This window comes from Oncorhynchus nerka, linkage group LG7 (assembly GCF_034236695.1).
Source record: "Oncorhynchus nerka isolate Pitt River linkage group LG7, Oner_Uvic_2.0, whole genome shotgun sequence".
Taxonomy (NCBI): Eukaryota; Metazoa; Chordata; class Actinopteri; order Salmoniformes; family Salmonidae; genus Oncorhynchus; species Oncorhynchus nerka.
Window position 1 is genome coordinate 5,933,781 of NC_088402.1, and position 18,354 is coordinate 5,952,134.

Below are 18,354 nucleotides of genomic sequence, written 5' to 3' on the forward strand. Positions count from 1 at the left end.
TATATTTTCAATTACAATTGAATTAATCCATGAAATAATTCATACTAGCTCATCAAATTACGTTATTGTTGTACACTAGCCTACTCCCCTGTCGACAGAGTAAAAAAATATTGCCCTCGTGCTTTCGACAACTAGTTAACAACAAAAAAGTAATTATCTTAAAAAAAAAAAAAAATTGCCTTATCAACACATTAGGCATAAATATTTCCTAACAATATCATAACTTAAATATAGCCTACATACTATTCAATTGGATCAAGGTTATCTTGGTCATCGTCATCTCTAAGGAAACTATGTGGGAAAACACTCTCTAAAATCTGGTCTGCCCCTTGTAAAAAATTTTAAAAAACGAATATCTGTGTAGCCACCAAGTTCTCAAATACCCTCTGGGAAAACCTATGATCTCCTCTATTCAAATACCGTGCCCTGGACACAAGTCTTATTGGTTGTCTGATGTAGGAACTGGTAACAACACAGTCTGTGATTGGCTAACACCATTTTAGATCTGTATACAGCGAGATAAGAAAACATACCATGCCATGAGGTGTTGAGGGAAAAGACAGATCACCTATAGATTGGACATAATCTTTTCTAGGCCATTAGCGATAACAGGAAATACACAAGCCGTAGGCTACACCATACCTCAGGGTGGCTACTGCGGAATGTCGGCTTTTATTCAAATAAATATTAACTATGCACCTTATGACTTTCATTAACACGCAGGCTTCACACAGACGTTAGTAAGGCGTTGGCATGACGTCATGTCAGTCAGATGCTCATTGGTAGGCGACAGGGAGCACCTCCCTATCCACATCAATGGGACAGCAGTGGAGAAGGTGGAAAGCTTTTAAGTTCCTCTGCATACATATCACTGACAAACTGAAATGGTCCACCCACACAGACAGTGTGGTGAAGAAGGTGCAACACCTGTGGTTGGTGCGGTTTGCACAACACATTACCGGGGGCAAACTACCTGCCCCCCAGGACACCGACACCACCCGATGTCACAGGAAGGCCAAAAAGATCATCAAGGACAACAACCACACGAGCCACGGCTTGTTCACCCCGCTATCATCCAGAAGGCAAGGTCAGTACAGGTGCATCAAAGCTGGTTCCAAGAGACTGAAAAACAGCTTCTATCTCAAGGACATCAGACTGTTTTTTATTTTTTATTATTTTACCTTTAAGGTAAGTCAGTTAGGTTGGGGATTTGATCAAGCAACCTTCTGGTTACTAGTCAAACGCTCTAACCACTAGGCTATCTGCCTTACCTGCATAGTGAGGCTGCTGCCTACATACAGACTCATTGGCCACTTTAATAAATGGAACACTAGTCACTTTAATAATGCCATTTTAATCATGTTTACATATCTTGCATTACTCATCTCATATGTACGTATATACTGTATTCTATGCTATGTATTGCATCTTACCTATGCTCATCCATATATGTATATATTCTTATTCCATTCCTCACTTAGATTTGTGTGTATTATGTATTTGTTGTGGAATTGTTAGATATTACTTGTTAGATATCGCTGCACTGTCAGAACTAGAAGCACAAGCATTTCGCTACAATAGCAATAACATCTGCGGTAATACGGTTGCCTAGGCTTAATTCTGGCACATATCACCCCCCATAGACGATCGCGTCATGGGGGGTGACGCGTATCTGCCACCGGAGTCACTAGAGCGCGACGGGACAAGGACATCCCGTCCGGCTAAACCGTCCCGCTGGGCCAATTGTGTGTCACTTCATCGGTCTCTTGATTTGATTCGATGTATGTGTGTGTGTAATGACGACTGATTCATATGTTCATGTAGTTTCGGTGTATTCTCGAGGTATGACTCATTAGTTTCCACCGTGATCATTTGTTCCACTCTCTCGACCCAATCAGACGCGTTGGACGTGGGTGTGGTTTTGACTGACAAGCCAAATGCGCCAATCCGCTTCGAGAAGGCGGTTGAATGTATTCTGTGCGGATACGTGGGTATCGAAGTTCTTTTCGAAATGAGTTTCCACTACGGCCAGGTAAATATACCTTATCCTGGTTTGATATTTATTATAAACGTGTATAATAGTTGTTTAATGTTCTGCGTCGTGATATGTCCATCTATGCGTGTGGTGTGTCGTCGTTTGAGGCGGTGAAATGAGTGGACCGCTCTATATAACCTATTATTGACTGCTACAAAAACAAAGTTACTGCAGCTAACCTTTTAGCAAGGCGCCTATAAACATGTAACTAGTTACAATATAACCGGTTTCTGTGTTCTAGCAGAGTGATTATACACTGGTACATTTATGTAGTAAGCATCATTTGGTCCCCTGAAACAATAGCCTTTTGTTACACGGTAACTATAAGTATGCGTAGTTGGCCCTTACCCGGTAGTCGCTATCTGCTTCAGCGCCTATTGACGACAGTATCATCTGACCGGGGCGTTTTGTTTAGAGCCGGGCGCTTGTTGCGGTACTTTCACATCAGTAAGACCTCCGGTTTTCAAAAAGACAACTTTTTAAAGTACTACACACTTTTTTTATTTTTTTATAGAGTTAGTCTTCCCAGTGAAAAAGGCGGAAGACCGGCGCTAATCAGCTATCGGCCTCTCCTAGAACACCTGGGTGTAAAACGGAAGACAAATGTGTTGTCGCTGGAAAAATGCTGTCTGCTGTAACTCTGTTATTAACCGGTTAAAACACGGTGCAGATAATGTTTCTTTTCTAGTTGTGAAATATCTTGGATGTGACAGGAAAGTAGAGGGCTTATGATGTTGTGTGGGAAAATAGTTTTTTTTTCACTTGATCTGTCCAACTCATCACCTTATCGCCTCTAAAATGTAAATAAAAACACTATAAAGAATTGATATAATGTGTCATTACATACCTATTGGAAGGTTTGTGTCGAATTGTAATCTGGTTTTTAGGGCGGTGCTAAAGTGATCTTAGAAGTAAACAGCGGCTTAGAGAATGATGACGCAAAAAATGACTAGGTATCCCCCCCTTACCCCCGTCACTGTCCATTTCTTGTTTGGTGGAGAGAGATTGTAATCGGTGCTGTACGTTACGAAATGACACGTCAAGATGTAACGGAGGGTCAGTTTTTTTCAACCTTTCTCCAATAATATAGAGCCATTACCATGTCGATCAACGCTTGAATAGAAACCTAGTTCACACCCCAGACTTGGACGTCGCTACAGTCCCATCAGTTTTCTTTGTTGCCTCGTTTGAATGTTGCGGTTGCGGACGTTCGTACGGAATGGGGTGAGTTTACGTTATATGGAGTAACGTTCGACTCCTTTAGTCCAATATGTGGTATTGGGCTAAGTTTGCCCCTGCGGCATCATGTGCTTGGCTGAAGCCTAGTGCTTGTGCTTTAGTGGCCTAAATGTTGCTCAATTAATGACCAGTAGAGTCCATTGGCTGTAAACCAGGCTTATTGTTTCAGTTGTATGTAGTAGGCTATATTGGGATGACGATCAATCGTATCAGGTTATTTGTGTTGTATAGTTTGACCTTAGGATATTTAGGCAACGTGGTGATATTTGCATTTCGGCGACACAATAGGCTCCTCGCTGTCTTTAACTAATAGAAAAAGGGAATCAACAGTAACCTAGGCTACTATGTTCATGATTTGTGTTTTATCGTGTTAACCAATTGAACATCCTCCTCCCCTCTCGCCAGGGTTATCCAGGAGGACAAGCTGGAGGGGCTAACTTCCCCCGTCAACACCCACCCCCTGGTGCTCCGTACGGGAGTAGTGCTCCACCTGGTGGCCCCTCTCCCCACGGATCTCCGTACGGGGGTAGTGCTCCACCAGGACAGTATGGAGGCTCTGGCCCATCGGGCTACGCCCCGTACGGGGGAGCGACCGCCCCTCCAGGGAGTCAAAATGCTGGAGGGGCTGCACCAGGAGGGCCCTACGGGGGCTATGGGGCCCCAGGACAGGGGAGGCAGGCTGGGGGAGCACCAGGGGCCCCATACGGAGGGGGACAGACCCCTGGAGGGCCCTATGTTGGGGGGTATGGAGGACAGCCACAGGGCGGGCCCTATGGACAGCAGTCTCCAGCAGGTCAGTTACTATGTTAATAGTTTTCGCTGTGTGGTTTGGTGGATAGTAAAACTAAGAAAACATTTTGCCGGTCCCCACCAGGAAAAGGGCTATTTTTAGGCTACGAGTTAGGCTTACGGGTCAGGCTTACGGGTCAGGCTTACGGGTCAGGCTTACGGGTCAGGGTCAGGCTTACGGGTCAGGCCTACGGGTCAGGCTTACTGGTTAGGGAAAATAGGATTTTGAATGGGAACCAATGACTTGGTCCCCACAAGTATAGTAAAACAAACGTGTGACACGGACTAGCTCAGACAAGGGTTCAGACAGGGTCTCTGCCTCCATAGATTTACCTCTGTAGAGGCTGACAGTCTGACCTGTAGAGGCTGACAGTCTGACCTGTAGAGGCTGACAGTCTGACCTGTAGAGGCTGACAGTCTGACCTGTAGAGGCTGTCCCGTAGAGACTTCCGGCCTGTCCCGTAGAGACTTCCGGCCTGTCCCGTAGAGACTGCCGGACTGACCCGTAGAGACTGACCCGTAGAGACTGCCGGCCTGACCCGTAGAGACTGCCGGCCTGACCCGTAGAGACTGCCGGCCTGACCCGTAGAGACTGCCGGCCTGACCCGTAGAGACTGACGGCCTGACCCGTAGAGACTGACGGTCTGACCCGTAGAGACTGACAGGATTTAGTTTGTACCACTGAGCAAGACTGGTAGAGTGATGACTGGGTTAATTGTGTGTGTGTGCAGTAGTGATATTGTCCCCCTGTGGTAGCTGAGTCACAGGGGTGATAAAGACTTATTACCACTCCCTACAGGGACAGCATGCATATCGGCTCAGCTTTAAATGACACTACCTCCCTCTCTCTCCTTCACTCACTCTACTTCCCCTTCTCTCTCCCCCTTCTCTCTCCCTCTTTCACTCACTCTACTTCCCCTTCTCTCTCTCTCTCTTTCACTCTTTCCCCCACTCTCTCTGTCCGTCTGTCTATCTGTGGTCCGGCTGGCCTTTCAACCTGTCAGTCTCCTTCCATCTACCAGTATTATGTTGCCATGGTTATCTTTCCTATCTACTACAACCTGCATGGAAGTGTGTTTATTAATCACTGTCTTCTTAACTGATCTGGAAACAGTTCTGTCTCTGTCTCTTTGTGTCTCTCTCTCTGTGTCTGTCTCTCTTTCTCTCTGTCTCTGTCTCTGTCTCTCTCTCTGTCTCTCTCTCTGTCTCTCTCTGTCTCTGTCTGTCTCTGTCTCTCTCTGTCTCTGTCTCTCTCTCTGTCTCTGTCTCTGTCTCTCTCTGTCTCTCTGTCTCTGTCTGTCTCTGTGTCTGTCTGTGTCACTCTCTCAAGAGATGGCATGACGCATTTTCCAAGGCATGCACACAAACCTCAACCAAAGACTTTATAATGGTTTAACCTGTAAGTCTCTTCTCGTATAACACTCATCCCCCTCTCTCTCTCATCCCTCTCTCTCTCTCATCCCTCTCTCTCTCTCACCCCTCTCTCCTCCCTAGGTAACATACCACCAGGGGTGAACCCAGAAGCATACCAGTGGTTCCAGACAGTGGACACCGATCATAGCGGCTCCATCACTCTAAAGGAACTGAAACAGGCTCTGGTAAACTCCAACTGGTCAGCCTTTAACGACGAGACCTGCCTTATGATGATCAGTGAGTTAAACTGGGAAGAGGGAGGTGTAGACATTTTATCAGCCGGTGATTGTCATGCAAATAACTGTCGTGTCTCATGGTAATTTACCATTTTTAATTAACCTCTTGAAGCTAGGGGGCACTATTTTTTTGGGGGGGAAATAACGTTCCCAAAGTAAACGGCCTATTTCTCAGGACCAGATGCTAGAATATGCATATAATTGACAGATTAGGATAGAAAACACTCTAATGTTTCCAAAACTGTTAAAATATTGTCTGTGAGTATAACAGAACTGATATTGCAGGCGAAAGCCTGAGAAAAATCCAATCAGGAAGTGACTCTTATTTTGAAAGCTCTGTGTTCCTATGCATCCCTATTGACCATTGAAAGGGATATCAACCAGATTCCTTTTTCTATGGCTTCCCTAAGGTGTCTACAGCCTTTAGACGTAGTTTCAGGCCTTTATTTTGAAGAATGAGCGTGAATGACCACATTGTGTAAGTGGATAGGTGGGGGCTCTCAGAGTGATTATTGAGCAAAAGAGAGAGGCAGCCATTGTTCCTCCCGGTCCTAGTGAAAAGCCAACTGTTCCGGTTGATATATTATCGAATATATATTTGAAAAACACCTTGAGGATTGATTATAAAAAACGTTTGCCATGTTTCTGTCGACATTATGGATATAATTTGGAATTTTTGTCTGCGTTGTCGTGACCGCTATTTCCGGAGGATTCCTGGTCATAAGGTATTTGGATATAAAAAAATATCTTTATGGAACAAAAGGAACATTTGCTGTCTAACTGGGAGTCTCGTGATTGGAAAAATCCGAAGATCATAAAAGGTAAACGGTTAATTTGATTGCTTTTCTGATTTTCGTGACCAAGCTTCCTGATGCTAAGTGGAAATAATGCTATGCTAGGCTATCGATAAACTTACACAAACTTGTATTGCTTTCGCTGTAAAGCATAATTTCAAAATCTGAGACGACAGGTGGATTAACAAAAGGCTAAGCTGCGTTTCGCTATATTTCACTTGTGATTTCATGAATATGAATATTTTCCAGTAATATTTTTTGACTGTTGTGCTATGCTATTCAGCGGTTGCTTATGACAATTCTCCCGGAGCCGGGAGTGGTGGTTCTAAGAATTAACATAAACACATTTAGCATCTCCTGGCTTCTGACAAGCCATTTCTTTTTTACGTCTAATAAATCCATGTAAAATAGCCTGCACCTTCACAATACATTTATTTTATACCCGTCTAAAGAAGTATGATATGAAGGAAAATGTCTATTTCAGAAGTACAGTCAACTCTTGAGTTGTCCTGATCTCACTATGCCATATGGCTGTGGGCTACACTAGTTCATTTAGTTGTCCTTATTGTTAGGTCCTGATCTCACTATGCCATATGGCTGTGGGCTACACTAGTTCATTTAGTTGTCCTTATTGTTAGGTCCTGATCTCACTATGCCATATGGCTGTGGGCTACACTAGTTCATTTAGTTGTCCTTATTGTTAGGTCCTGATCTCACTATGCCATATGGCTGTGGGCTACACTAGTTCATTTAGTTGTCCTTATTGTTAGGCCCTGATCTCACTATGCCATATGGCTGTGGGCTACACTAGTTCATTTAGTTGTCCTTATTGTTAGGTCCTGATCTGGCTATGCCATATGGCTGTGGGCTACACCAGTTCATTTAGTTGTCCTTATTGTTAGGCCCTGATCTGGCTATGCCATATGGCTGTGGGCTACACTAGTTCATTTAGTTGTCCTTATTGTTAGGTCCTGATCTCACTATGCCATATGGCTGTGGGCTACACTAGTTCATTTAGTTGTCCTTATTGTTAGGCCCTGATCTGGCTATGCCATATGGCTGTGGGCTACACTAGTTCATTTAGTTGTCCTTATTGTTAGGTCCTGATCTCACTATGCCATATGGCTGTGGGCTACACTAGTTCATTTAGTTGTCCTTATTGTTAGGCCCTGATCTGGCTATGCCATATGGCTGTGGGCTACACCAGTTCATTTAGCAGACAAGATTTGCTTAGAACTCCGTGACATTATTTTATAGTATGAAGAATACAATTGAACAAAACATAATAAAATATAACTTATTTTCTCTAAACGATTTGAGGTAGTGCTCACATGCGGCTATTCTGTGTTGAGTGGTAAACAAAGAAATAGGTCCTCCTATATGCTTAATGCTTACAGTTATTCATATAATTTTAGTTGTTCTACAAATGTTGGGCTATATGTTTTAGATTTTTAATACATTGTAAGGCTGCCTGATGAGACTCTAATGATGTTGTAAAGAAAGTCGCTTGAAAAGGCATGAGCTCTGCTTTGTTTTTGTTTTTTTGTGCAGGCTGTACACACTTCATCAGTCTCTTCATCAGTCTCTCATTCGCAATTTGACAAACACTTGATAATGCCTCGAATTTCACGGCGGCATCCCCTTTGTGGCCGTAATGCACCCTAAAAATACAAATAAATCCATGCCCTTTTCGGCCCGGAGTGCTGCGTTGTGCCCTTCTCCTGTGCAATCTGAAGTGTCTCTCACTCACACGGCTCTCAGTCACAGCTACAAGTGAAGACAGACACATCAAGGACGTAACTGTGCGCATATTTACCCAATTTATATAGATTTTTCTATAGTGTTATTGGCTGTACGTTTGTTTATGTGTAACTCTGTGTTGTCTGTGTCGCACTGCTTTGCTTTATCTTGTCCAGGTCGGAGTTGTAAATGAGAACTTGTTCTCAACTGGCCTACCTGGTTTAAATAAAGGTGTTCTCAACTGGCCTACCTGGTTTAAATAAAGGTGTTCTCAACTGGCCTACCTGGTTTAAATAAAGGTGTTCTCAACTGGCCTACCTGGTTTAAATAAAGGTGTTCTCAACTGGCCTACCTGGTTTAAATAAAGGTGTTCTCAACTGGCCTACCTGGTTTAAATAAAGGTGTTCTCAACTGGCCTACCTGGTTTAAATAAAGGTGTTCTCAACTGGCCTACCTGGTTTAAATAAAGGTGTTCTCAACTGGCCTACCTGGTTTAAATAAAGGTGAAATAACATTTTAAAAAATCTGAGGTGCATACTGAAGATATTGGAAGAAATTTTTCTTTTTCATTTTTCTTTTTGTCAGTCAACAAGATGAGTAGGCCTAACGAACAACAAAAGCACCAGCTTTTCAATCAATCGTCAATCTACTATCCCCCATAGTAGGGCTGGGCGGTATACCGTATTTTATTATAAAGCTTGTATTGATACAGGGACCGGTTTGAGTTCTTACTTTACCTCATTCACCGGTATTTGAATGTTTGTTAAATGTGATACGCCATGTGTAATGTCCATTTTAATAGTTTACTTCGCTACTTGAGTCATCTCTCTCCGCTCATTCTCTCCGTGCCACTTTCCACACTGACCTAGCCACTCCCCTCTCTCCGCTCTTTCTCTCCGTGCCACTTTCCACACTGACCTAGCCACGCACCCTCTCTCCGCTCTTTCTCTCCGTGCCACTTTCCACACTGACCTAGCCACTCCCCTCTCTCCGCTCTTTCTCTCCGTGCCACTTTCCACACTGACCTAGCCACGCACCCTCTCTCCGCTCTTTCTCTCCGTGCCACTTTCCACACAGACCTAGCCACGCCCCTCTCTCCGCTCTTTCTCTCCGTGCCACTTTCCACACTGACCTAGCCACGCCCCTCTCTCCGCTCTTTCTCGCCGTGCCACTTTCCACACTGACCTAGCCACTCCCCTCTCTCCGCTCTTTCTCTCCGTGCCACTTTCCACACTGACCTAGACACGCACCCTCTCTCCGCTCTTTCTCTCCGTGCCACTTTCCACACTGACCTAGCCACTCCGCTCTTTCTCTCCGTGACACTTTCCACACAGACCTAGCCACGCCCCTCTCTCCGCTCTTTCTCTCCGTGCCACTTTCCACACTGACCTAGCCACTCCCCTCTCTCCGCTCTTTCTCTCCGTGCCACTTTCCACACTGACCTAGCCACTCCCCTCTCTCCGCTCTTTCTCGCCGTGCCACTTTCCACACAGACCTAGCCACTCCCCTCTCTCCGCTCTTTCTCTCCGTGCCACTTTCCACACAGACCTAGCCACGCCCCTCTCTCCGCTCTTTCTCTCCGTGCCACTTTCCACACAGACCTAGCCACGCCCCTCTCTCCGCTCTTTCTCTCCGTGCCACTTTCCACACTGACCTAGCCACTCCCCTCTCTCCGCTCTTTCTCTCCGTGACACTTTCCACACTGACCTAGCCACTCCCCTCTCTCCGCTCTTTCTCTCCGTGCCACTTTCCACACAGACCTAGCCACGCCCCTCTCTCCGCTCTTTCTCTCCGTGCCACTTTCCACACTGACCTAGCCACTCCCCTCTCTCCGCTCTTTCTCTCCGTGCCACTTTCCACACAGACCTAGCCACGCCCCTCTCTCCGCTCTTTCTCTCCGTTCCACTTTCCACACAGACCTAGCCACGCCCCTCTCTCCGCTCTTTCTCTCCGTGCCACTTTCCACACAGACCTAGCCACGCCCCTCTCTCCGCTCTTTCTCTCCGTGCCACTTTCCAGACTGACCTAGCCACGCCCCTCTCTCCGCTCTTTCTCTCCGTGCCACTTTCCACACTGACCTAGCCACTCCCCTCTCTCCGCTCTTTCTCTCCGTGCCACTTTCCACACAGACCTAGCCACTCCCCTCTCTCCACTCTTTCTCTCCGTGCCACTTTCCACACTGACCTAGCCACTCCCCTCTCTCCGCTCTTTCTCTCCGTGCCACTTTCCACACAGACCTAGCCACTCCCCTCTCTCCGCTCATTCTCTCCGTGCCACTTTCCACACAGACCTAGCCACGCCCCTCTCTCCGCTCTTTCTCGCCGTGCCACTTTCCACACTGACCTAGCCACTCCCCTCCGCTCTTTCTCTCCGTGCCACTTTCCACACAGACCTAGCCACGCCCCTCTCTCCGCTCTTTCTCGCCGTGCCACTTTCCACACAGACCTAGCCACGCCCCTCTCTCCGCTCTTTCTCTCCGTGCCACTTTCCACACAGACCTAGCCACGCCCCTCTCTCCGCTCTTTCTCTCCGTGCCACTTTCCACACTGACCTAGCCACTCCCCTCTCTCCGCTCTTTCTCTCCGTGCCACTTTCCACACTGACCTAGCCACGCACCCTGTCTCTCAATGAGCTCAATTTGATGTTCCTCAACCACGAGACACTGGAGTCTGCACGGTCTGTGCAGCACATGCAGCAATGTTGACGACAACGATGCTGTTTTCTCTTTGGTTCTTAATATAAATCCACCAGCGTTCTATAATGACACTATTAGATTGTGCTTCTTACATCAGCTAACAGCTAGTGTGTGTTTTCTGAGCAAGTTTCCCTAAATCTACTCATTACATTTTGAAATGTTTTAGCAGGACAGGAAAATGGTCCAATTCACGCACTTATCAAGAGAACATCCCTGGTCGTCCCCTACTGCCTCTGATCTGGTGGACTCACTAAACAGAGAACATCCCTGGTCATCTCTACTGCCTCTGATCTGGAGGACTCACTAAACAGAGAACATGCCTGGTCATCACTACTGCCTTTGATCTGGAGGACTCACTAAACAGAGAACATCCCTGGTCATCCCTACTGCCTCTGATCTGGAGGACTCACTAAACAGAGAACATGCCTGGTCATCACTACTGCCTTTGATCTGGAGGACTCACTAAACAGAGAACATCCCTGGTCATACTGCCTCTGATCTGGTGGACTCACTAAACATAGAACATCCCTGGTCGTCCTCTACTGCCTCTGATCAGGAGGACTCACTAAACATGAGCTCATGGGCTCTCACGAAGTGTTTTGACTAGATTTTCCATTACATTCGCATTGATGTCAAGAGTGATTAGAGGGACAATGGAGTGCTGAGTACCAGGCAGTTAGCCAGTTTGATAGGCTACTAATGGCCAATCGGCAGCATCAGAGCTTTGGAGAAGCCTAGTTACCGTGACTAAACGGTCACGTGACATTTGGCTGCCTCTATGACTGGTGACCGCCGTCACGTGACATTTGGCTGCCTCTATGACTGGTGACCGCCGGTGTGGCGATAATACGGTCACCGTAACAACCCTAGGTGTAGAGAGGGAGGGGAAGAGTAGAGGGTTGGAAAGTATGGAGAGAAGGGTAATTAAAGACATTGTAAGGGGATGATGGTGATTTTATCTTTTGAGTCAGAAATTCAAAACTGTACTACTCCGGCATCGTGCTGTTAACAGATAGGACAGAGTGAAAACTTAAGTGTTGAAAGAGTGAAGATTTTAAGTCTCACACATATCACATTTGATGTGAATTACATATTCATGGAGGTAGTGTATTGTGGTGTCCCAGGAGATATCATGTAGTGTCCATACCCTTCTGTCATAGACTTGTCGTATTGACTCCATACCCTTCTGCCATAGACTTGTCGTATTGACTCCATACCCTTCTGCCATAGACTTGTCGTATTGACTCCATACCCTTCTGTCGTAGACTTGTCGTATTGACTCCATACCCTCTGCCGTAGACTTGTCGTATTGACTCCATACCCTTCTGCCGTAGACTTGTCGTATTGACTCCATACCCTTCTGCCGTAGACTTGTCGTATTGACTCCATACCCTCTGCCGTAGACTTGTCGTATTGACTCCATACCCTTCTGCCGTAGACTTGTCGTATTGACTCCATACCCTTCCGCCGTAGACTTGTCGTATTGACTCCATACCCTTCCGCCGTAGACTTGTCGTATTGACTCCATACCCTTCCGCCGTAGACTTGTCGTATTGACTCCATACCCTTCCGCCGTAGACTTGTCGTATTGACTCCATACCCTTCCGCCGTAGACTTGTCGTATTGACTCCATACCCTTCCGCCGTAGACTTGTCGTATTGACTCCATACCCTTCCGCCGTAGACTTGTCGTATTGACTCCATACCCTTCCGCCGTAGACTTGTCGTATTGACTCCATACCCTTCCGCCGTAGACTTGTCGTATTGACTCCATACCCTTCCGCCGTAGACTTGTCGTATTGACTCCATACCCTTCCGCCGTAGACTTGTCGTATTGACTCCTCACTGGGTTTTTACCATTCACTAAAGGACATCTGTACTTTTTCAAAGAACATAAATGTACCTGACAGTAACTCTCGAGGATGAGAGAAGAGAAGAAGGGTATAGGGAGTAGGGTGTAGGTTACTCACCCTAGAGCAGATGAGGTGGAGGCTGGTAGCGATGGCTTTAGGGTACAGGGTCATTTTCTACGAGTCACCCGGTGTGGTTACAACCCTATTGTTGTCATCTGTAGACCTGCTGTGAATTCATGTGTTTTCTCTCCTGTTTTTATACCAGACATGTTTGACAAGACCAAGTCTGGCCGCATCGACCTGTTTGGGTTCTCAGCCCTGTGGGTCTTCATGCAACAGTGGAGACAGCTGTTCCAACAGTACGACCGCGACCGCTCCGGCTGCATCAGTGGCACTGAGCTACACCAAGGTGAGGCGTGTGTGGATGGGGCCTGTGTTCAGTATGAGGTGAATCTTAACTCCCACTTAAATAGAATTTTCATTTTGACGTCCCCAATGACGTCAATGCGTGACTTAGTGAAAACTCTCTGTGGTGACAATGTAAGCAGAAGACATTTTTGATTGATGGAGAAAATGAAATAAAAACATTCTGTTTGTCTTATTCTATGGGTCTTTGTCCACCGTCTCTCTCTCTCCCTTCCTCCAGCCTTGTCCCAGATGGGATATAACCTGAGTCCCCAGTTCACTGAGACGATAGCGGCTAAGTACGCTGTGAGCTCTGGGCGTCCTGGTTCCCTGCAGCTAGACTCTTTCATCCAGGTGTGTACACAGCTACAGAGCATGACGCAGGCCTTCAGGGAGAAGGACTCCGCCATGACAGGAAACATACGCATGAGCTACGAAGACTTCCTCTCCACCACCGTCAACAGGCTGATGTGAGAGGGACAAATGGTATTGTTCCACCTCCCAGTGGTGGCTGGTGACACTTTACATAGGGTGGGAACAGGCTTTTATAGTATCATCTTTTTTTGATTTACTCCATTCCAGTTGTTATTTTGAGCTGTCCTCCCTTCACCAGCCTCCGGTGCCAGCCACCAATAATAGGCAAATAAGCCAACACCCTGAAATCAAGATGGAGGACAAATGAGTCAAACTGAGGATGAGGAAATGGAGGAGACACAATTAATCACTCTCTTCGTCTCTGTGTGTGTGTGTGTGTGTGTGTGTGTGTGTGTATCACACACAAGGGTATGGAGTCTATATATATATATATATGCCTACTGCCAACCTGCTCACAAGCATCCTTAATATGTCAACTCCAGGACTTGATTTGCATGATGGAACTTGATGTGCCATTTTAACCTCATGTGTAGTGTCTATCTCATAGGGCCAGTTTCCTGAACCAAGATTAAGCCTCATCCTGGACTACAAAGCATTTTCAGTACAGATTCCCAATTGCCAATGCTTTTTTAGTCCAGGGCGAAGTCTTAATCTTGGTCTAGGAAACCAGCTCAAAGTATAGCCGGGTATCAGTTAACATTGCATGTATGACATATAGTTACATTTACATTTAACATTCTGGGTACGTCTATAAGAGTGATTACAGCTGTGAGTCATTCTGGGTACGTCTATAAGAGCGATTACATTTACATTTAAGTCATTTAGCAGACGCTCTTATCCAGAGCGACTTACAAATTGGTGCGTTCACCTTAAGACATCCAGTGGAACAGCCACTTTACAATAGTGCATCTAAATCTTTTAAGGGGGGGGGAGAGAAGGATTACTTTATCCTATCCTAGGTATTCCTGAAAGAGGTGGGGTTTCAGGTGTCTCCGGAAGGTGGTGATTGACTCGGTACACTTGAATAATGCGCCAGAGCCAATTTGAATAATTTTGACAACATGGCTTTACTCCAAACCACTACCGTATCTGCTGGTAGCTGTGATGGTTATGACTGTTGATGATCACCGTTGTACAGTTATATTTCAGCCATTGGATAGTTCAGGACCAATCTGTCTTTTATTTAATCAAATGGATTGTTTACTGCCATAACTTGAAATGATATTCTATTAAAGTTTTCAAAACTTGATATGCCTGTTTTTTTTATTTTAATGAAATCCCTTCGGAGCTGAGGCACCATTTAATGAAATCCCTTTGGAGCTGAGGCACCATTTAATGAAATCCCTTTGGAGCTGAGGCACCATTTAATGAAATCACTTTGGAGCTGAGACACCATTTAATGAAATCCCTTTGGAGCTGAGGCACCATTTAATGAAATCCCTTTGGAGCTGAGACACCATTTAATGAAATCCCTTTGGAGCTGAGACACCATTTAATGAAATCCCTTTGGAGCTGAGACACCATTTAATGAAATCCCTTTGGAGCTGAGACACCATTTAATGAAATCCCTTTGGAGCTGAGACACCATTTAATGAAATCCCTTTGGAGCTGAGACACCATTTAATGAAATCCCTTTGGAGCTGAGACACCATTTAATGAAATCCCTTTGAGCTGAGGCACCATTTAATGAAATCCCTTTGGAGCTGAGGCACCATTTAATGAAATCCCTTTGGAGCTGAGGCACCATTTAATGAAATCCCTTTGGAGCTGAGGCACCATTTAATGAAATCCCTTTGGAGCTGAGGCACCATTTAATGAAATCCCTTTGGAGCTGAGGCACCATTTAATGAAATCCCTTTGGAGCTGAGACACCATTTAATGAAATCCCTTTGGAGCTGAGACACCATTTAATGAAATCCCTTTGGAGCTGAGACACCATTTAATGAAATCCCTTTGGAGCTGAGGCACCATTTAATGAAATCCCTTTGGAGCTGAGGCACCATTTAATGAAATCCCTTTGGAGCTGAGGCACCATTTAATGAAATCCCTTTGGAGCTGAGGCACCATTTAATGAAATCCCTTTGGAGCTGAGGCACCATTTAATGAAATCCCTTTGGAGCTGAGGCACCATTTAATGAAATCCCTTTGGAGCTGAGGCACCATTTAATGAAATCCCTTTGGAGCTGAGACACCATTTAATGAAATCCCTTTGGAGCTGAGACACCATTTAATGAAATCCCTTTGGAGCTGAGACACCATTTAATGAAATCCCTTTGGAGCTGAGGCACCATTTAATGAAATCCCTTTGGAGCTGAGGCACCATTTAATGAAATCCCTTTGGAGCTGAGGCACCATTTAATGAAATCCCTTTGGAGCTGAGGCACCATTTAATGAAATCCCTTTGGAGCTGAGGCACCATTTAATGAAATCCCTTTGGAGCTGAGGCACCATTTAATGAAATCCCTTTGGAGCTGAGACACCATTTAATGAAATCCCTTTGGAGCTGAGACACCATTTAATGAAATCCCTTTGGAGCTGAGACACCATTTAATGAAATCCCTTTGGAGCTGAGGCACCATTTAATGAAATCCCTTTGGAGCTGAGGCACCATTTAATGAAATCCCTTTGGAGCTGAGGCACCATTTAATGAAATCCCTTTGGAGCTGAGGCACCATTTAATGAAATCCCTTTGGAGCTGAGGCACCATTTAATGAAATCCTTTTCGTATTACTACTTTTTCCCTCTTTCCTCCTACGGCTTGGTATGAAACGTAGCCATAATGCTATGCGCTTAACCTCTTGATGGTTGCTAGGCAGCGCCCATGAACCAGCCTCCTGCCAGTTCCAAACTTTGCAAGGACACTTTGCCCATTTTTTATTTATTTTTGCATAGCCCACCACTAAGCATGAATGACCCAATTGGAACAATTGCTAATGCAATTGTAGGCATGTATCAAATGTCATTCAGTCTTTGTAATAAATCTGAAGTGATAGCCTATCCGTGTATGGTCAACTACACGTAACAAAAATATAAACGCAAAAAGTAAAGTTTTGGTTTTGGTCCCATGTTTCATGTGCTGAAATAAAAGATCCCAGAAATGTTCTATACTAACCAAATGCTTTTTCTCTAAAAATGTTGTGCACAAATGTGTTTTCATCCCTGTTAGTGAGCATTTCTCCTTTGCCAAGATAATCCATCCACGTGACAGGTGTGGCACATCAAGAAGCTGATTAAACAGCATGATCATTACACAGGTGCACCTTGTGCTGGGGTCAAAAGGCAATCTAGTGTGCAGTTCTGTCACAAATCAATGCTACAGATGTCTCAAGTTTTGAGGTGTCAATTGCAATTGGCATGGTGACTGCAGGAATGTCCACCAGAGCTGTTGCCAGAAAATTTAATGTTAATTTCTCTTTCTTCTGGAAGCTGAAAATGTCCCAGTTCTTCCTTGGCCTGCATACTCACCAGACATGTCACCCATTGAGCATGTTTGGGATGCTCTGGATCGATGTGTACTACAGTGTGTTCCAGTTCCCTGCCAATATCCAGCAACTTCACACAGCCGTTGTAGAAGAGTGGCACAACATTCCACAGGCTACAATCAACAGCCTGATCAATTCTATGTGAAGGAGATGGTTCGCTGCATGAAGAAAATGGTGGTCACACCAGATACTGATTGGTTTTCTGATCCACGCCCCTTCTGTGACCAACAGATGCATATTTGTATTCCCAGTCATGTAAAATCCATAGATCAGGACCTAATGAATTCATTTCAATTGACTGATTTCCTTATATGAGCTGTGACTCTGGCATGTTTTATTTTAGTTCAGTATAGATCATTTTTTCAGCACATTTTATATTTTATGCTCCTTTTGATAAATCAATACATGTCAGATTTTTAGTTTAGGCTACAATAATAAAAAAAGGCTGTGGAAATATTAGCTAACTTGAGCTGAGCTCATGATCATCTAGTCGGCTCATTAATGAACACCTTGAGCTGAGCTCATGATCATCTAGTCGGCTCATTAATGAACACCTTGAGCTGAGCTCATGATCATCTAGTCGGCTCATTAATGAACACCTTGAGCTGAGCTCATGATCATCTAGTCGGCTCATTGATGAACACCTTGAGCTGAGCTCATGATCATCTAGTCGGCTCATTGATGAACACGTTGAGCTGAGCTCATGATCATCTAGTCGGCTCATTAATGAACACGTTGAGCTGAGCTCATGATCATCTAGTCGGCTCATTAATGAACACGTTGAGCTGAGCTCATGATCATCTAGTCGGCTCATTGATGAACACCTTGAGCTGAGCTCATGATCATCTAGTCGGCTCATTAATGAACACCTTGAGCTGAGCTCATGATCATCTAGTCGGCTCATTAATGAACACCTTGAGCTGAGCTCATGATCATCTAGTCGGCTCATTAATGAACACCTTGAGCTGAGCTCATGATCATCTAGTCGGCTCATTAATGAACACGTTGAGCTGAGCTCATGATCATCTAGTCGGCTCATTAATGAACACCTTGAGCTGAGCTCATGATCATCTAGTCGGCTCATTAATGAACACCTTGAGCTGAGCTCATGATCATCTAGTCGGCTCATTAATGAACACGTTGAGCTGAGTGCTGCTCATGATCATCTAGTCGGCTCATTAATGAACACGTTGTCATGTTGTGTAGTTTTAACAAGTGCTTTTTGCTCTTCAGTCACTTAGTAGCCGAGGCTCCTGACGAAAACACTTGACTGGTCTGACAATCAATGTGATTTTGGTT

At 45.2% G+C, this 18,354-nt stretch overlaps 1 protein-coding gene across 3 annotated transcripts; it reads left to right on the top strand.

Moving 5' to 3' along the window:
* The first annotated feature begins 1,647 nt into the window (after positions 1 to 1,647).
* On the top strand, positions 1,648 to 14,822 carry pef1 (penta-EF-hand domain containing 1). 3 transcript variants are annotated; one of them, XM_065020123.1, is made up of 7 exons: positions 1,648 to 1,781; positions 1,899 to 2,032; positions 3,680 to 3,764; positions 3,813 to 4,067; positions 5,558 to 5,713; positions 13,059 to 13,202; positions 13,440 to 14,822. In XM_065020123.1, exons 1-7 carry the CDS (start codon positions 1,655 to 1,657, stop codon positions 13,670 to 13,672), a joined length of 1,134 nt encoding a protein of 377 aa, XP_064876195.1. In that variant the 5' UTR covers positions 1,648 to 1,654; the 3' UTR covers positions 13,673 to 14,822. The 3 variants fall into 3 exon arrangements, with proteins under 3 accessions (XP_064876195.1, XP_029509831.1, XP_064876196.1); XM_029653971.2 differs by having other exon boundaries at positions 3,680 to 4,067; XM_065020124.1 differs by lacking the exons at positions 1,648 to 1,781; positions 1,899 to 2,032 and adding an exon at positions 3,159 to 3,259 and having other exon boundaries at positions 3,680 to 4,067.
* Positions 14,823 to 18,354: the final 3,532 nt, after the last annotated feature.